The 16,097-nt window shown below is 41.4% G+C and overlaps 1 protein-coding gene across 1 annotated transcript; it reads left to right on the top strand.

Moving 5' to 3' along the window:
* Positions 1–707: 707 nt before the first annotated feature.
* On the top strand, positions 708–6,890 carry LOC111864957. Its single transcript, XM_023852607.2, has 2 exons — positions 708–1,407; positions 4,976–6,890. The coding sequence occupies exons 1-2, from the start codon at positions 753–755 to the stop codon at positions 5,362–5,364; spliced, it is 1,044 nt and encodes a 347-aa protein (XP_023708375.1). The 5' UTR covers positions 708–752; the 3' UTR covers positions 5,365–6,890.
* Positions 6,891–16,097: the final 9,207 nt, after the last annotated feature.

The following is a 16,097-nucleotide window of genomic DNA, read 5'->3' as shown; positions in this document are numbered from 1 at the left end:
CTATGGCGCGGCCTCTAGGTAGCATTGTTGGTTGAGGCACTCTGCTACAAGCCGAAAGGTCGCGGGATCGTGTCCAGATGAAGTCATTGGATTTTTTGTTCAATTTACCTAATCCTTCCAGCCGCACTATGGCCGTGGAGTCGACTCAGCCTCTAACAGAAATGACTAACAGGAATCTTCTTGGAATGTTATTGGGGGTAAAGGGCAGCCGGCGCGTAAGGCTGACAACCTTACCGCCATCTATGAGTCGATTGTCTAGAAAATGTGGGAAATTCAACATCTCACGGCCTGTTACAGGTATACCTTTACTATTTTACTTTACCACATTAAATTCTGCAACCGGAGATCCCTAGTACAGAACTATACAAGGTGCGTCATAATCATCATCAAGCAACGAAGATACAAAATCTTGCAGAAGAGGTTTGGAAGTGCCGTAGATTCCAATTTTAAGTACGCCATTACGCCACCGTTTTGAAGCAGATTGCCGAAATTCTTGATTGAAATTACAGATTAATGCAACTACCCCAGAAATACCAGAGGACGAGGATGGAACGGGCTCAGCATCAGTTCTGCAATTTGTTTGACCTGCTACTTATCCACGAAGCAGAACCGGTTGATTCTCCTCCCCTCCCTACCTTTCTCTGGTGTTTCTTTGAAGTTACAGAATATTACGCAAAACAAGGTCGTCGGAAAGCAACATACGTCCTGTGATCTCGCGGTGTTTAGCTCACATTGTGGTGGTCACCGTGGATATGGAATTACTAACACCAAGAGCTTGGATCATCTGTGTATTGTTAACGGTGTGCACGGCTGTGCCCATTGTTAAGTCGGAACAACTGGAAAGTGTAGCAGCTAATGGTGTCAATCATAGAAAAGGAGTTCAGACGACCAGCATCTCAGGTGAAAAAACAAAAAGTGGAAACTTCCGCGAAGAATATAAATTTGATATGTTATCCAAAAATGAAGAACGTAACAATGGACAGGCTGGTGATAGTTATGGAAGGAAAAGTGAATTGATAGATTGTCAGTTTGATAAAACCTTTACAGCTTGTGTAAAGCTTAGTTTTTTACATAAAATTGCCGAAATCCTTAGGTTTATTAAAGAAGTAGATATACACAATAATTCCGTCGAATTGTCCGGTGGCGTTGAGTCTTCAAGAAGAAATGTTATTAGCGAATTGGACACGTATGACAAGTGGCGTGATGGTATCAGTGAAGGACAGAAGTTACGGCTACTTACTGTGTCAGGAATTCCAAGCTTATTCCAGAACAGAAGCTTGAGTTTCACGTTCATCCCTGGCTTGACAGTAAATATTCTGATCAGCATCATCAGGCCGAATGTTGCTAATATATCTGTCAAACTGATTCAAGGTGGAGAAAAGAATAAAAACAATTATGTTCACGCAGGTAAGATTTGTAAAAAATTTGCCGTTATCAAATTACATGTGGACTTCATCAATAATATATAAAATTATGTAGAGTTATTAGTTTTACAGTCTGTTATTAGGAGCGGGGATAGCGACTGGTTACTCGTGCGGGCTGGATGACAGAGGGGTCGAGTTCGAATCCCGGTGGGGGCAAGAATTTTCATTTTTCCAAGTCTTCCAGACATGCTCTGGAGTCCATCCAACCTCCTATCCAATAGGTACCGGAGGCTCTTTCCCCCGGGGATAATACGGCAGGGGTGTGAAGCTGATCACTCACCTCCAACTAGTGCCGATGTCAAGAAAATACCATCTACATATATCCACTCCCCATATACCTTCAAGGCATAGTGCTTAATTAGTTAAGCATAGGGAGAACTTTACCTAACTGTCTATTCTTTTAGCTGAAGAAGGAAATAATTCATAATATTTGTTGCATAGGTTCCCCGTAATGTAATTTTATGCAGCCCATTCATACGTGACTCTGACGGACATATAATTGAGAGATGGTCTCTGACCAATCGTCAATTTTCCTATGAATCCGTGGTTTTCATCTCCAGAGAACTATAGCAATTTCATGAAATGTAATCTATATTAAAATCTGTCAGACCAATTTAAATTCTAACCTCGTCAACATAATATAAACTTAACCTACTTTATATGAATTTTAAGGGGTAGCTCGGGCTATATAAGGGTTAGGCTACCATTGGATTGACTGTACTTCCTAGGATTCAGTGTTTGAATCCTGGCAGGGAGAGATTTCTGAGTCTCCTCAGCAAATATACGTGTACTAGACTTGATCTGGGACCCGCGCATTCTTGTGTCCAATGTGTACCCAGGGGCTCTTTTCCTGGGAGTCGGGCATGAAGATGATCATTCATCATCTAGTGCCGAAGTTAGGAAAGCGCTGAGTCTCGCGTTTGCCTCCACTAGTCCATATTTCTTCATCGCATGATGAACATAGCATGGAGATAACTTTACTTTTTGCTTAGCAAAAAATCTAAATTTAACTTTAGCTTCTCTCAAAAATATAAGCGAAATAATATAATATATAGCGTTCAGCACAGTGTTACAGGTGTAAATGCATTCATTTTTCTTTTGGTTCCTACTCAAGATAACTGAGTTCACAAATAATGTTATCGCGTACGATATACAGGAAGTTCTCAAGGGATGAATTACCAACTTAATTTCTGATATAATAATTGTAAAGATGTACTAACTGGTCGAGTAACTAACTTACTAATTGTTACATAGAGTAATTAAAATATTTACTGAGTGACTCTTCTTCACTGACCCATTTACTCAGGGCCGAGAGAGGTGCGAGGGAACTCTGGCCATTCACAAATGTGCAGCCCCCACCCCACTCCGAAAGCTATATAAATATGTGAATATATTTAATAAATATTTTGTTAAAATCGTATTTAAATCAAACGAATATAAATGAAAGACCAATAATAATAATAATAATAATAATAATAATAATAATAATAATAATAACAATAACAACAACAACAACAACAAGCCCACAATTTAATAAAACTGAATCCCCATATTATTTCTTATTTAGTAAAAAATTTTCATTTAAATAACTGTATATTTGTGGCCCTCTACACCAGGGACCTTGACCAGATGTCCCTGCTGGTCCTTCTCGTATATGTGGGCCTGGACTTACTGACCACTGACAGGCTAACCTACTGATCTACTAACATACAGCTTACATCTAACTTGTCTACTCTGAGACTAGCAGAGTAAGAAACTGTACAACAACATTTGAATTTCACACGACATTGAATATTCAGATATGTGACTCCATGTAATGACAAGCTGTACGACGTAATATACAGGAAGACTGCAATAGTAAATAATAGACTTGTTTGCAGAGTGAGTACAGTTCTGACTTTTATTTTATTGCTAGTGGGGTGGGACTAAGTCCCTTGTACTGAGGCCACTTCTGGCCTATTGTACCAGCCCCAGATGATAGGTGAGGGTGATTGTGGAGCAATTGGTGGAATGAAGATTGGCAGGGGAAACCGAAGTACTTGGAGCAAACCTGCTCCAGCGCCACTTTGTCCACCACAAATCCCACTTGACCAGACCCGGGATCGAAACCAGACCGCTTGAGCTATGGTGCGACGTAATGAACCTGCTAAGTAAGCGTATGGAGGCTTCCTTTTGTAAACGATTATTATTCAACTTAACTATAGACCACTTTATACGTAAAAGTAGTGTCCTTCATCAGTGCCACAAAAACTGGTCATAGCATCTACACGTATGAGACCTAGTTAACCCATTTCTCTTCAAGTCCTTTTTGTTTTTCTTTCTTTTTCCCTCCCCCCCCCCTTTTGCTCACGGGGTGAGACTGAGTCCACTTGGTACTGCGGCCATGTTTGGCCTATTGTACCAGCCCCAGATGAAAATTATGATTGTGGAGCAATCAGTGGACTGCATCCGTCCTCATATTAGTCACATTCACATCTGTATTGTTACTGCACAACTGTTGGGGCACTATGCTACAAGCCGGAAGGTCGCGGGTTCAAGTCCCGATGAGGTCGTTGGATTTTTTCAATTGACCTAATCCTTCCAGCAGCACTATGGCCCTGGGGTCGACTCAGCCTCTAACAGAAATGAGAACCAGGAATCTTCCTGGGGGTAAAGCGAGGCCGGCGCGTAAGGCTGAGACCCTTACCGCCATCTATCAGCCGATTGTCTAGGTAATGTGGGACCCTCAACGTCTCACAACCCTATGGGCCTTCACGGCCTGGTACAGAAATAGCTTTACTTACTTTTTTACTTTTACATTCCGTCGGAGTCGTTTACGTTCAGTTTCTTTATCTTTATCCTAAGAAGACTTCTCAAGCTCAGTTCAATAAGCTTTCTAAGATTTGAGGTTTTTTACGGCGGTGACTGTGAAGAAAGCAGTCGTCTGGGATGTGGCGCAATGTAGAAATTGTGTTGACCGACGTTTCGGAGGAACGTATTGCCTCTATCTTCAGGGTAGAAGAAAAAAGATTAGAAACTCCGCGAGCGAGGAACTAGCGCGAGCAGGTGCTCACAGAGTGCTCTTCTACCCTGAAGATGGAGGCGATATGTTCCTCCGTAAACGTCGATGAACACAATATCTGCACGGCGCCACATCCCAGAAAACTGCTTTCTTCAATAAGCTTTGTTTTCAAAATTGTACAACTTAAGTCCATATATTTTCTCTTTTACGGTTCCAAGCAGCAACATTGTGGAAATAATTTTTATGAATATATTTTAAATACCTTATTGATTACCGTACTAAATCCTTGCCTGATATTCGGCTAGAGGAACCCGGGTCAAAACAATGAATATATTTTAAATACCTAATTAATTACGCTACTAAATCCTTGCCTAATATTCGGCTAGGGGAACCCCGGCAAAACAAATTTTAGTATCAGAGCGCACAACAGAACGCAGCTCTGCTCCAGTTCAGTTCACATCCTCACAGTCTGTTTAGCTAAGGCTCATCTTAATATCTGTTGCTCACTCCTTGTTCTTCCAAGTGGCAGATCACTTGCTTTCTCCCGCAGATGGTCGTAATATGATGAAGATTGAGCCGTGGATGCTGGTCCCGACAGCGCTGTCGGTGGGAATGTTCCCCTACACACTACTGCAACTCAAGATGTTCGTCACCTCAGCTATGACCTTCAGCAACATGGTCCTGTGGGGCGCAGTCTTCATGACGCTCCGAAACTTCCTGTTCGGCAACCGCCCCAACGGCGTTATTGTCTACGACAACCTGGGATACACGACAGAACCTCCACTGCCACATAACCCCGGAATTAGACAGCCCTCACCGCACGGGCCAGCCTCTGAAGTCACCATGCGACTGCCGTTTGCCTCGTGGGCGCCAAAGTTTCGTCCTTATTATCCGCCTAAAGCATCTTTGGGGCTCCGCCATCGCCACGTAGCGACGTAGAAGTCAAATCACTCTTAGACGTTTAATATTTTTTTTTTATTTAATGGCCTACTGAAGGTACGCCGAACCCTCCAAGATGTTTTGGACAGCTTCATTGCTCGTATCTTATCAGTTCGTTGTAGTGCTTAAACGGACTATTCCCTGCGACACACCGGATCGCCACAAGACGACGTAATGTGTCCCACTGCTATAATCAGGATTATGTTCAGATGAGGTTTACAGACGCCAAGTCTAAATGCTTCTGATAATGATTATGATGATAATATGCAACACTAGATATGACGTTTTTCGGACAGTGCATATCTTTTTAAAGTTCTTTTTTAACACAGCGTTTCAGAAACCACATCTGTTTCCATCATCCGTTGTAAGAGAACTGGAAAGAGCTGCCAGCTGTTGAGGCTGGCTCTTTCTGACGGATCCCTCTGGGCACAAAACCTTCCTCTACTGCGCTTCACGGCAAAAACAGATTCAGTTTCCAAAACAATAAACTTTGAAGTCGATTGGCAACGATCTAAACAGTTGTATTTAGGAGTTTACTTGTTTAACTCGCTTCCTAACGTCTGATTTTGCTTGAGTGACATAAACAGTAGTTCAACTGTGAACGATTCTGTGATGAATGAATAAACATTTATTAGTGAACACCTTGCTTCTTGTTCACCTATCTGATCAAAATTTATTCCGTAGCCAAATACTATGCAAGACTTGAAATGATTTTGCTGATGGACGTCGAATATTATCCTTCGGTTAGGCACGCATTGTGCACCTTGTCGGTGATTCAGAAACCTCAGCCGACTTGGACAATCTCTGTCTCGTATGCAGTACATTATCCGAACCAACTGGGATGGATTGAAATATAATAAATTAACTGCATTTGCAGTACATTCAGGAATATACACGAGTATGTCAGCTTTCAAGTATTTGAAAAAAAAAATACTTTACAGTTACCCCTCTATTCTCGTACAAATTAAGGGCAAATTAATTTCGATAAATACTTTGTACCAGTCTTTTTGGAATCTTTTATGTAGACCTCGGAGATTACTGTACGAATTAATATAGGAACTAAGCTTGGTCTCTCGCTCTAATGAAAGAAGAGAGATTGAGGACGGTGGAGAGCAAAGTTTCAAAAAGACGCCTGAAACTGGAGAGAGAGGAAGCGGCAGGATGATGGAAGGAAATACATACTGATGAGCATCATGCCCTATAAACTTCACCAACTATGTGGATGGCCAAGCCAGGGAGTAGGCCTATTAGAGACGACGGTGCTATGTGAGACGATAAGAGCATGTACAATTTTAGTCCCGTAAAATGAAGGCAAGGGACCACTTGGGAGCCCTAAGCGTAAATAGAATGATAATATTAAACTTATCTCAAAGAAAAAAGTTATGAAGAGGTCAGCTGGATTCAACTAAATCATGAGATCTATTTGTCGTTTTGTTGCAGATACAACAATAGGTGTTTGGGGTTCATGGAAAGGATATTTTCTTGACCATTCGAGCACACGTACTTTTGTAATATAGGATATGTTGTGACGGACTTAATAAAGAATTTTAAGATATGATTATTGGATATCTTGTGATTGTGTTAACATACAAGAAAATTATCTTTATTGCGGAATGAACACTCTTACCTCTCCCATTATTATTGCTGGATCAAGATCTATAAGGATATATGGAGGCCTATTTTAGGTCGGCATTCCGACATTGCCTATTAAGACCGAATAACGCTACGACACACGGATAGCTGCTAATTCAGACAAGATTCGACACATGATGGGCAATTAAAACATAACTGATGAACAGGAATGGAACTCGTGTCCTTTGGTTTAGAGCACAAAACTGAATTGAGTTTTTAATTGCAAAGTCTGAACACTTATTCGACCTCTTTCTAAATGTTCGAAAATTGTCCGCTTCTGCCATTGAAGATATCTGCTGTCGTGGATCGAATGCATTTATTTATAATTCAAGTTGTATCTTGGCTCTTTTTCCATACGTCATACGTCAACAGCGTGCACTCTACGAACGGTCAGAGGAACTACTTCCAGCATCCAAAGCTAGACTGGTGCTACCACATCCTGGTGTACAGAATAACTACTCTCTATTAACCAGCCGATTCGCCTGGCAGACGAACCATTCAATGTGAACTCATCTACAGAGGTCGCTCACCATTTTAAAAAAAATTCAAATGTCGTACATTTATTTCTACATATTTTCAAACCTCAAAAATATTTTTTAAAAAATTGTAATCCCCTCGGATTCCCCGGTACAACCGTTTTTATAATGCAAAAAAAAAAACGCGTTTTCGGCTCAAATGGAGGTTTGCGTTATCTTCTGTATCTCGATAACTATTGCAGCTAGAGACTCCAATGAAAAACCAATTTGTTCCGCATGATATGGGAAACAAATCATGTCATTACAAGGTTTTACTCAACTCACTTCCTCCAGCTGTAATTAAGCTTGAAACTTACCTATCGATTTTGGGAAAAACGATATTTTTTACTTTCAGACACCAATGGGAGGGGAAAGTATCAGATATGTAGTTTCTACCCTTTGTTTTCTCCTACATGAAGAATATAATCACAAAGTTTGGAACGCCGTACCTATTTTTCAGAATTTTCCAGGAGCTTTGCTCTTGGCCCAAAATCGGCTATTTTTAACATCTCGTATCTCCGGTGGAGAAGCTCCGAAAAAATTTGAAATTCATAGCTAATAATGCACTATTCTAGAGTAACTTTAAGTTAAAATTGCAACTTTTACATTCAACTAATAGCGAAGGTGTTGGCACTTCGAATTTTACCAAAAGAAATCAATACCTCAACAACTGGCTTACCTGCATCCAATGGTATTAGTTCTTTGTGTACTCCGACGAATATTTTCCAGTTTGTTTGAGAGTACACGTAGTTCAGTAAGTGTCCACTATCACGATGTCTTCGAAATCATCGGACTTGGATGTTTTATAACGCCTGACCGTGTTTTCCTCCAGATGGACGACCCGGTGTTTTTCTCTTGTGTGGAGCACAGTTTTGCACTTTTGGAACATGCTTTTTCGAATTATGTCATTTCTTGCAACTTCTTCTTTTGGCACAAAAAGTAAACTATCCCTGGGATATTTTGTTTGCAGAATATTTACAGTTCTAGCGGACACATGATTTGATTAAAATGAGTTCTTTGAAGACTGACTTTCACTGCTTGCCTCTTCGTGGTGCTGCCAATGCCGTCACAGGCATTCTTCCCGTGCGAGGTGGCAAAGAAGTTCCATTCTGCTTCATGTCCGAAGTCTTCATAGTGATGACATAAATTGTAAAGATTCTTTTTGTTTTTATATTGGCTTCCAGCGTCATCACTGAAATAAATAACTTTCCTGACTGAAGGCACATTTCCTTTTACATCGGCGATAAGAAATTTTTGGAACGCACAAACTATGGCTGTATCGTGCTTTACATGAGCACTGATTATACACAAGCTTGGCATTTTGTTATAGTGTCCGCCTTGTAGTAATACACAAAAGGGTGAAGTGTAGCCTCTTGACTTATCCAGTGGAAACTTTGAATCTCCTCTTGAAAGAGAAACGAACAATTTTCTGCAAAATCTGTAAAATTCAAAGTGCCCACAACTTCGCTCTTAGTTGAATATCAAAGTTGTAATTTTAACTCCAAGTTACTCTAGAACAGAGCATTATTTTCTATGAATTTCAAATTTTTCGGAGCTTCTCTACAGGAGATATGAGATGTTAAAAATGGCTTATTTGGCGCCCAGAGCAAAGTTTGAAAACTCCTGGAAAATTCTGGAAACTAGGTACGAGGTTCAACCTACGTGATTATATTCCCCATGTAGGTAACAACAAAGGGTGGAAACGACAAGTCTGATACTTTCCCCCTCCCATTGTTTTTCGAAGGTAAAAATAGCGTTTCTCCCAAAATCGATATGTAAGTTTCGAGCTTAATTAGACCTAGAAGTAGTTGAGTGAAACCTTGTAATAACACGATTTATAGTCCATATCATGAGGAACAAATTGGTTTCTTATTGGAGTCTCTAGCTGCAATAGTTAGCGAGATACAGACGATAACGCAAACCTCCATTTGAGCCGAAAACGCGTTTTCTCGCATTATAAAAACGGCTGTACCGGGAGAACCGAGCGGATTACAATTTTTTTTAAAATATTTTTGAGGTGTGTACAGAGTTTGGATTTTTTTAAAAATGGTGAGCGACCTCTCTGGATAACTTCACATGGAATGACCCTGGTATAATAGGAGCGGTAGTGTTGTTTTGTGATGGTGGTCAGATTTCCACATGTCGGTTCACTTTAAAATACATTAACGTGTGGTGCCCAGCAACTTAGACTGTTGTTGTTGTTATTGTTATTATTATTATTTATCATAAATAAAAGACAGTATCGCATCTATGCCTCATGACCACTTCGTGGAAGTGTATATAGAGTGGAGATAAGTTCCACATAATCTTGGCCTGTCTACTAGATGCAGGTAAATGTCCAGCTACACAATCTGGCTCCTTTACCCTTAAGCTTACTCTCTCCGCACACGCCCGCGAGAGCACGCAGAGGGAGAAAGAAAAGCCAAATTGTCGAATTCATAAAAGTCGTAATTTTCCTCAAAGTATTTCAACAAACAACATCCTAACAGTCGGTGGGAGGGAAAGAAATGGAATACAATTAGTCAGTCCAATATATTGAATAGGCCATAAAGTACTTCACGAAAAGCAGCCTGTAAACCATGACAGCGAATTAATAGAAGAGCTATACACCAACGGTCCAGTGACAAGAAGACTGAACAGAACATGGCCCCAAGACATCATCAATCAATGAAATAGACTACATGCAGGAGAAACATCACTGAATGTTTCCCTTGCAAGCTAACCACCTGCATCAGATTTATTTAATACTTTGTAATGATGTAGATTGTAAAGATGTAAAATACGAGTAATAATAAAAAAAACGAAAAGGCAGGAAAAGTAAGAAGAATGCCCATGTTTATAAGGGTAATCTACTGACTTCACAGCTGAAGGTACATCAAAATGATGTTCATGAACAACACGTGCTAAAACTGCAAATGCAAGATAAAAGTAATGAGATGTACTAGTTTAACATCCTGTTACATAAAAGACAAGAACATTTCACTTTACCATTGTCCAAAATTTCCTTTGCAAAAATATTCTAAACCGTAAGTCAGAAAACGGAGAAGGTAAAAAATGTGTAGTTGTATGCACCTGAAGGATGCAGTCTTCTCGAATGTGGCGCCCTGTAGATATTGTGTGAACGGACGTTTCGGAGGAACGTCGGTTCACACGGGATCTACACGGCACAACATCCAAGAAGACTGCATTCTTCATGGCCACCGCCATGAAAACCTCAAATCTTACAAGCATACCCCTGTTTTACAAAAAGAAGGAAACCCGACATCTGTAATTTTCGCTAGAAGATGCCTAGAGCAATGGTTATCAACTTTTGTGAGACCGCGACCGGTAAATTCTTTTTTATAAGACGAGGGCCCGGTATAATTGATGCCAGGGCCCAGTAAGGGGCCGCGGCCCGGCGGTTTGGAAACACTGGCCTGAGTATAGGGCTGCGCGTGTTTTCGCGCGAAAACTGTCCCCAGTGCCGTGTCTCAGTAGCCCTGGTTCTTAAGAAAGTTTCGAGAATGAATTCCGAGTTCTCGTAACACAAGAGGGACTAATTACAAATTAGTCAGTTGCTCAACTCCGAAGCCACTGTGGGCACGATTCTCCAATATTGTGCGGTAATTGCTGGTTGAAAGTGGGGCCTTGAGATTCAACAGTGTTAACATCGAAGCCTGGTACTGAACACCTTTTTTTATTGCTAGTGGTGTGGGACTAAGTACCTTGTACTGCGGCCACTTCTGCCCTATTGTACCAGCCCCAGACGATAGGTGAGGGTGATTGTGGAGCAATTGGTGGAATGAAGATTGGCAGGGGAACCCGAAGTACTCGGAGATAACCTGCCCCAGCTCCAATTTGTCCACCACAAATACCACTTGACCAGACCCCGGGATCGAACCCGGGCCGCCGCGATGGGAAGCCAGCTACTAACCGTTTGAGCTATGGCGCGGCCTTACTGAGCATCTTACTCTTGAGACTCCTCTCTACCTCAGTTGTACGACCTAATTCTCTGAAGTCCACCTGTGTTATCACCAAAACTCTTTCTGTATTTTCCAAGTGATGATTTTCCAATATGTTTCCCTACCAAAATTCAGTATAAATTCCATATTTCCCTCACTATGCCTACATTTCCAGCTAAATGTAACCTTTTGAATTTCACGACATAGCATAATTAGGTGGACTGTGTACAAACCGAGTTCCTTGTTATGCAGAACCGTAAATTACTATCTTTTTGTTTTCTTGGCACTACCCCCTTCGTTGGGGTCTCCACGTTATCGTGGTGAGGGGGTTTCAGTATGTCAAGAATCGTAAGAGCTATACCAGCGGTAGCCTAGCTACTGGCAGGGCCTCCCTTGTTGGACAGGTTAAAGGGTAGGCATCAGACGGAGAGACACACCAAAAACCCAAAACTGATGCCGGAAGCAGCGTCATCAGCAGCGACTTGAAGCACAAAGCAAATGATGCTCGAGATGGTTCAAGTTCGTATAGCAACAGGCGTGACCAGAGTCGTTTGAACGGCTGTTGTACTGCGATGTGGAAATCAAATGGAAAAACTACCACATTATCACTTTTCCTGGATAGTCTCTTTAAAACAGAGATACCATGTATGCGAGATGTTTCCTCTGGAGACAAACAAACCGGAGGGGCAGATAGAAGTGCCCAAAAGACGAGGAAGAAGACCGAAGAAGATATTTTAATTGAAGGAGAAAGCTTGAGATCGCATTAAGTAGAGGAACTGTTTTGGAAGAGACTGTGGACCTGTCGTCTGACAGATTACTGATTACTGATTACAGCCCCAGTGGGCCTAGGCCTACCTCCATGAACTTCTCCGTTCACAAATTACTATCTTACTTCCATTAATTTTATGTATAAAATATTCTCCTAGGCATGCAGTTGCCAGGCGCTTCGAATTTATTTTCTTCCTCCGAAGTACAACCATGAACAATCGGAAAAGTTATATATTGACGCATAAAGGTGACTCTAGACGGGGTTTGAATTTGTTACTAGATTTACTGGACAATTACAACTCTAACTGCAAGTAAAGATTATACTCTCACTGTTCTACACACTTCACAGATAAATATAGGACACACTTTGTCTTCTCAGTCTGTTACAGTCTTCACTAGCCGTTGCTTGGTAGCGACTTTCAACGTGGAACGTTCTCCTTCCTCCGAGTTCCCGAACTGTCCCCGACCTAAACTACCAAATCCTTACGGGAACAGGTCACAACGACTGAACCTCAGCAGTTATTTCACTAACTCACCAAGCAATTTACTCCAATCCACTGACTCACGAACTTGTCCCGGCCATAATATCTCGGCACGGAACGCACAGAAAACACTCATATGATCGCAACTCAGCCATTGCGTAACAGAGTTTGCAGAGTCATTATTTAGTGGCGGTTGTTGTGTAGTTGCTTATTTCGCGGTCGTTTCCTGGCAACGAGTCTACACGCCACGAAATTCTAACATTTAGTATATATGTATATGGTATAGTAACTGAATAAAAAATGTCCAGAGTTTTGTCCTAATTTCAACACAAACCTTATTTCTGCTTGTTATTGTAGCCGATACCTAAGTATATTTAAATACCTGACCAGTCTCATATGACTTAGTGCATGTGCTTCTATCATAACTGAGTTTCAGTTTCGTGTTATGTTCACATATTTTTTTACTTCGAAACCAGTTTCTTTGCTGGCCTATAGGAGAATTTGTGCCTAGTTATTTACAATTTTTATATTCTTCCCCGACAAAATGAACCCGGTCGGCATAAACAAACGTGCACGACTTAGGCTATTTAGTGTCAGCCCTCTCTTGTTCTATGTGCTTTCGTAAAGACATGCTCTACAGAAAAACTGAAGACAGTGCAATATTTACACCCTGCAGGTTAGTATCAGTCGTCACGATTATTAGAAGCGCCCAGAAGCTTCAACTGTGGAGCAGTAGCAAGCACTTTATATTCTGGAAGGGGGGGGGGGCTGCTGCAGTGGTGTATATTTCAAAACACTGTTACACAATTGGAACTTTCACGATGCTGATGATGCTATAAATCAATCACTGTAGCTACTAGGTTACAGCCTGGACGACCGTGGAATCGAGGTTCCATTCATTGCAGTATTCGGATATATTTCTCGCTCCTTGAAGCTCACGATCATAATTTTTTTTTTTTGTAACTGAACCTTTCCGGTCACAATCCTTACGTAACCTCCTCTCTGACGAGAGGATGGGTTTGTCTTGTATGAATATGCTTGGTCTTTCGTCAAGTGTACGTATCGCACATATAGCATGTTACTGAAAATTAAGTCCTCTGTCAGTCCAGGCTTTGCAAAGCGGATTGTATCCATCTTAGTTATCTTATGCCACACCAAAAGCTCAAGTTAGTTCTCCTTATATAGCGTCGGGGCAGACCCAGCAGAAAACACCGTTTCCAACAGTTCTGCATTGTTATGTCACGTGTTCATTGCTGCGGAAACGTGTTCATTGGTCACTCCCTAGCAACGGCAATCTCTTCTGACTCCACTTTTTCAGATGTCATTTCACAGCATAGATAATACATATTTCCTCCTTTTCCGCAGAGGCTTTAGCTTTATAGCCAATTTAGATTTGTGAAGGAAGAAGTGAAAGTCGTAGAAACTGCATTTATCTGGAACAGCCATGTGTCACGACTTGTGTATTGGCTATATCGGATATAAGTTAAGAGATGGTGGGTCACAAGTGACAAGCTGGTACGTTATAATCACATGCTGCCGAAAATAACACGACATCCGGTACAACTATATTTTTCTCACGCATTATTTGCGTTGCTTCATTGGGATTTTAATCTGCTATTGAAAAAAGAAGCGAGCCTTCTTTAACTAGCTAACCTTCAAGTTGGGGAATGGTTTCTTGTTTGGGTAGTTGTGTTAGTATCATTACTTCTAGGGACTGACTGTCATGAAAAGATTCTGATAAAGTATGCAGTGGTTCCTTCTACCTAACAAATTCTATGGAGTTGAGCCCTTCTTCAGAAGCCGCCAATAGATCAGCTACTCAAGAATTCCGCAAAATTTTATAGAACTCGAAGGTTCCTTTCCATTTTGACAAGAACCCGCCATTGGTCCCTATTCTGAGCCAGATTAGTCCATACCGCCCCATTCTATTCCTGTAAGATCCATTTTAATATTATCCTTCTACCTTCGTCTAGGTCTTTCTAATGGTCTCTTTCTTTCTGGTTTTCCCAACAGAATTCTATATGCATTCTTTTTCTCCGCCATACGTGCCACCTGCTCTGCCGTAGTTCCTTGTACTTGCTTTAATTTGCTTTAATAAAAATTAAGTAATATGCCCTTTGACTCCAGAACTGGTCGTATATAGGCTAGTGAACACAGAATATCCGGATGACGCCAGTGATGGCAGTCTGAGAGTCACCAAGCTTTCCGATCCAGGGAGGGAAAATATGGGACCTTTATTGAGGTTACCTGTTCCTCAGGGACCCAACAGATTAGGTGTCTGCCCCCTCACCTGAGGACGGAAACAGATCCATTTTCCGAAACTTTGTGTTTTCTTGTTTCTGGAATACAGGACGATGGGCAGAGTCCAAAAGCTCAGTAATTCTGAGTAGTTCCTTTCTGTAGCCTAAGTCATTACTGATTGTGACTTCAACCCATTTACGTCCTTCCAAAAAGTCAAGTACAAAGCCACGTGCGATTCCCCGTGCTTAATTAAGTAAGCACTGTGCCATGAAAATATGTAGAGGAGTAGACGTATAGATCCACCATTCTTGACTTCGGTACTAGATGGAGGTTTGTGGTCAGCTTCACGCCCCAACTGCTCAAACCCGAGGGAAAGGTTTCGCGTAACCCATTGAATATGAGGATCCAGAGCCAGTCTGGACGTCGTGGAGTAGAGAGAAGTATCTATCTCTTGACTGGAATCGAACCCCAGCCGTGCAGCTCGTATCCTATTGCTATATCAACTGAATTATCCTGGATCCTTATTAGTTCCCATTGTATTTTATTAGGTGTTACGCTGACGCACTCGTTGCACATCATGGAACACTTTCGAACTGGGTTTCAGTTTCACGTAAAGTGAGGGATTTTGGCCCGACACAGACTAAAATCAAAGTAAGACGACTTTTAACATACACCCCCCACCCATTTGAGTGATTTGGAAGATTGGAGACAAAGACGAACGGTCCACGATTTCCCGATTAAGCTCTCATTTTATGACGCTCGGCCTCTGTTGCTAGCAGCTATCAGGTCGCGTGTGCGTTGCGCCAGGAGAAATAATTGCAGCTTAACCCTATGTCGTGTATTCAAGTCGAAGGAAAGAAACCGGCGTTAATTAGCGGGAACCGCAAAGTCATAGCTTGAGTAACACTTCACTGATGGGGGCATGTAGTTCTGCAGCCCCTTCAAATAATTCTCGATGACAAAGCAACACTTTGCTCTCAACAATATCTGTTTTCCTTATTTTCGCTTTTCTAGACACGTTTGTTTCTCTCTTTTCTTCCCTTCCATTTTAGGAAATTATCGTGGGCGCAACTAAAGTACTTCGTTTTCAGAGGTCTTTATATTTGTTTCTGGAAATAACAAATTATCTTTAATGTAAATCTACAAGTACATTT

This window comes from Cryptotermes secundus, unplaced genomic scaffold (genome assembly GCF_002891405.2).
Source record: "Cryptotermes secundus unplaced genomic scaffold, Csec_1.0 scaffold579, whole genome shotgun sequence".
NCBI lineage: Eukaryota > Metazoa > Arthropoda > Insecta > Blattodea > Kalotermitidae > Cryptotermes > Cryptotermes secundus.
Note: the sequence above shows the minus strand (reverse complement) of the source record. Positions and strands in the feature narration are given on the sequence as shown.

Bases quoted from the DNA above. Each gene is read 5' to 3' on its own strand.
- LOC111864957 (XM_023852607.2), top strand. From the start codon at position 753: ATGGAATTACTAACACCAAGAGCTTGGATCATCTGTGTATTGTTAACG. The intron at 1,408-4,975 runs GTAAGATTTGTA...TTTCTCCCGCAG, and splicing joins AAACAATTATGTTCACGCAG to ATGGTCGTAATATGATGAAG.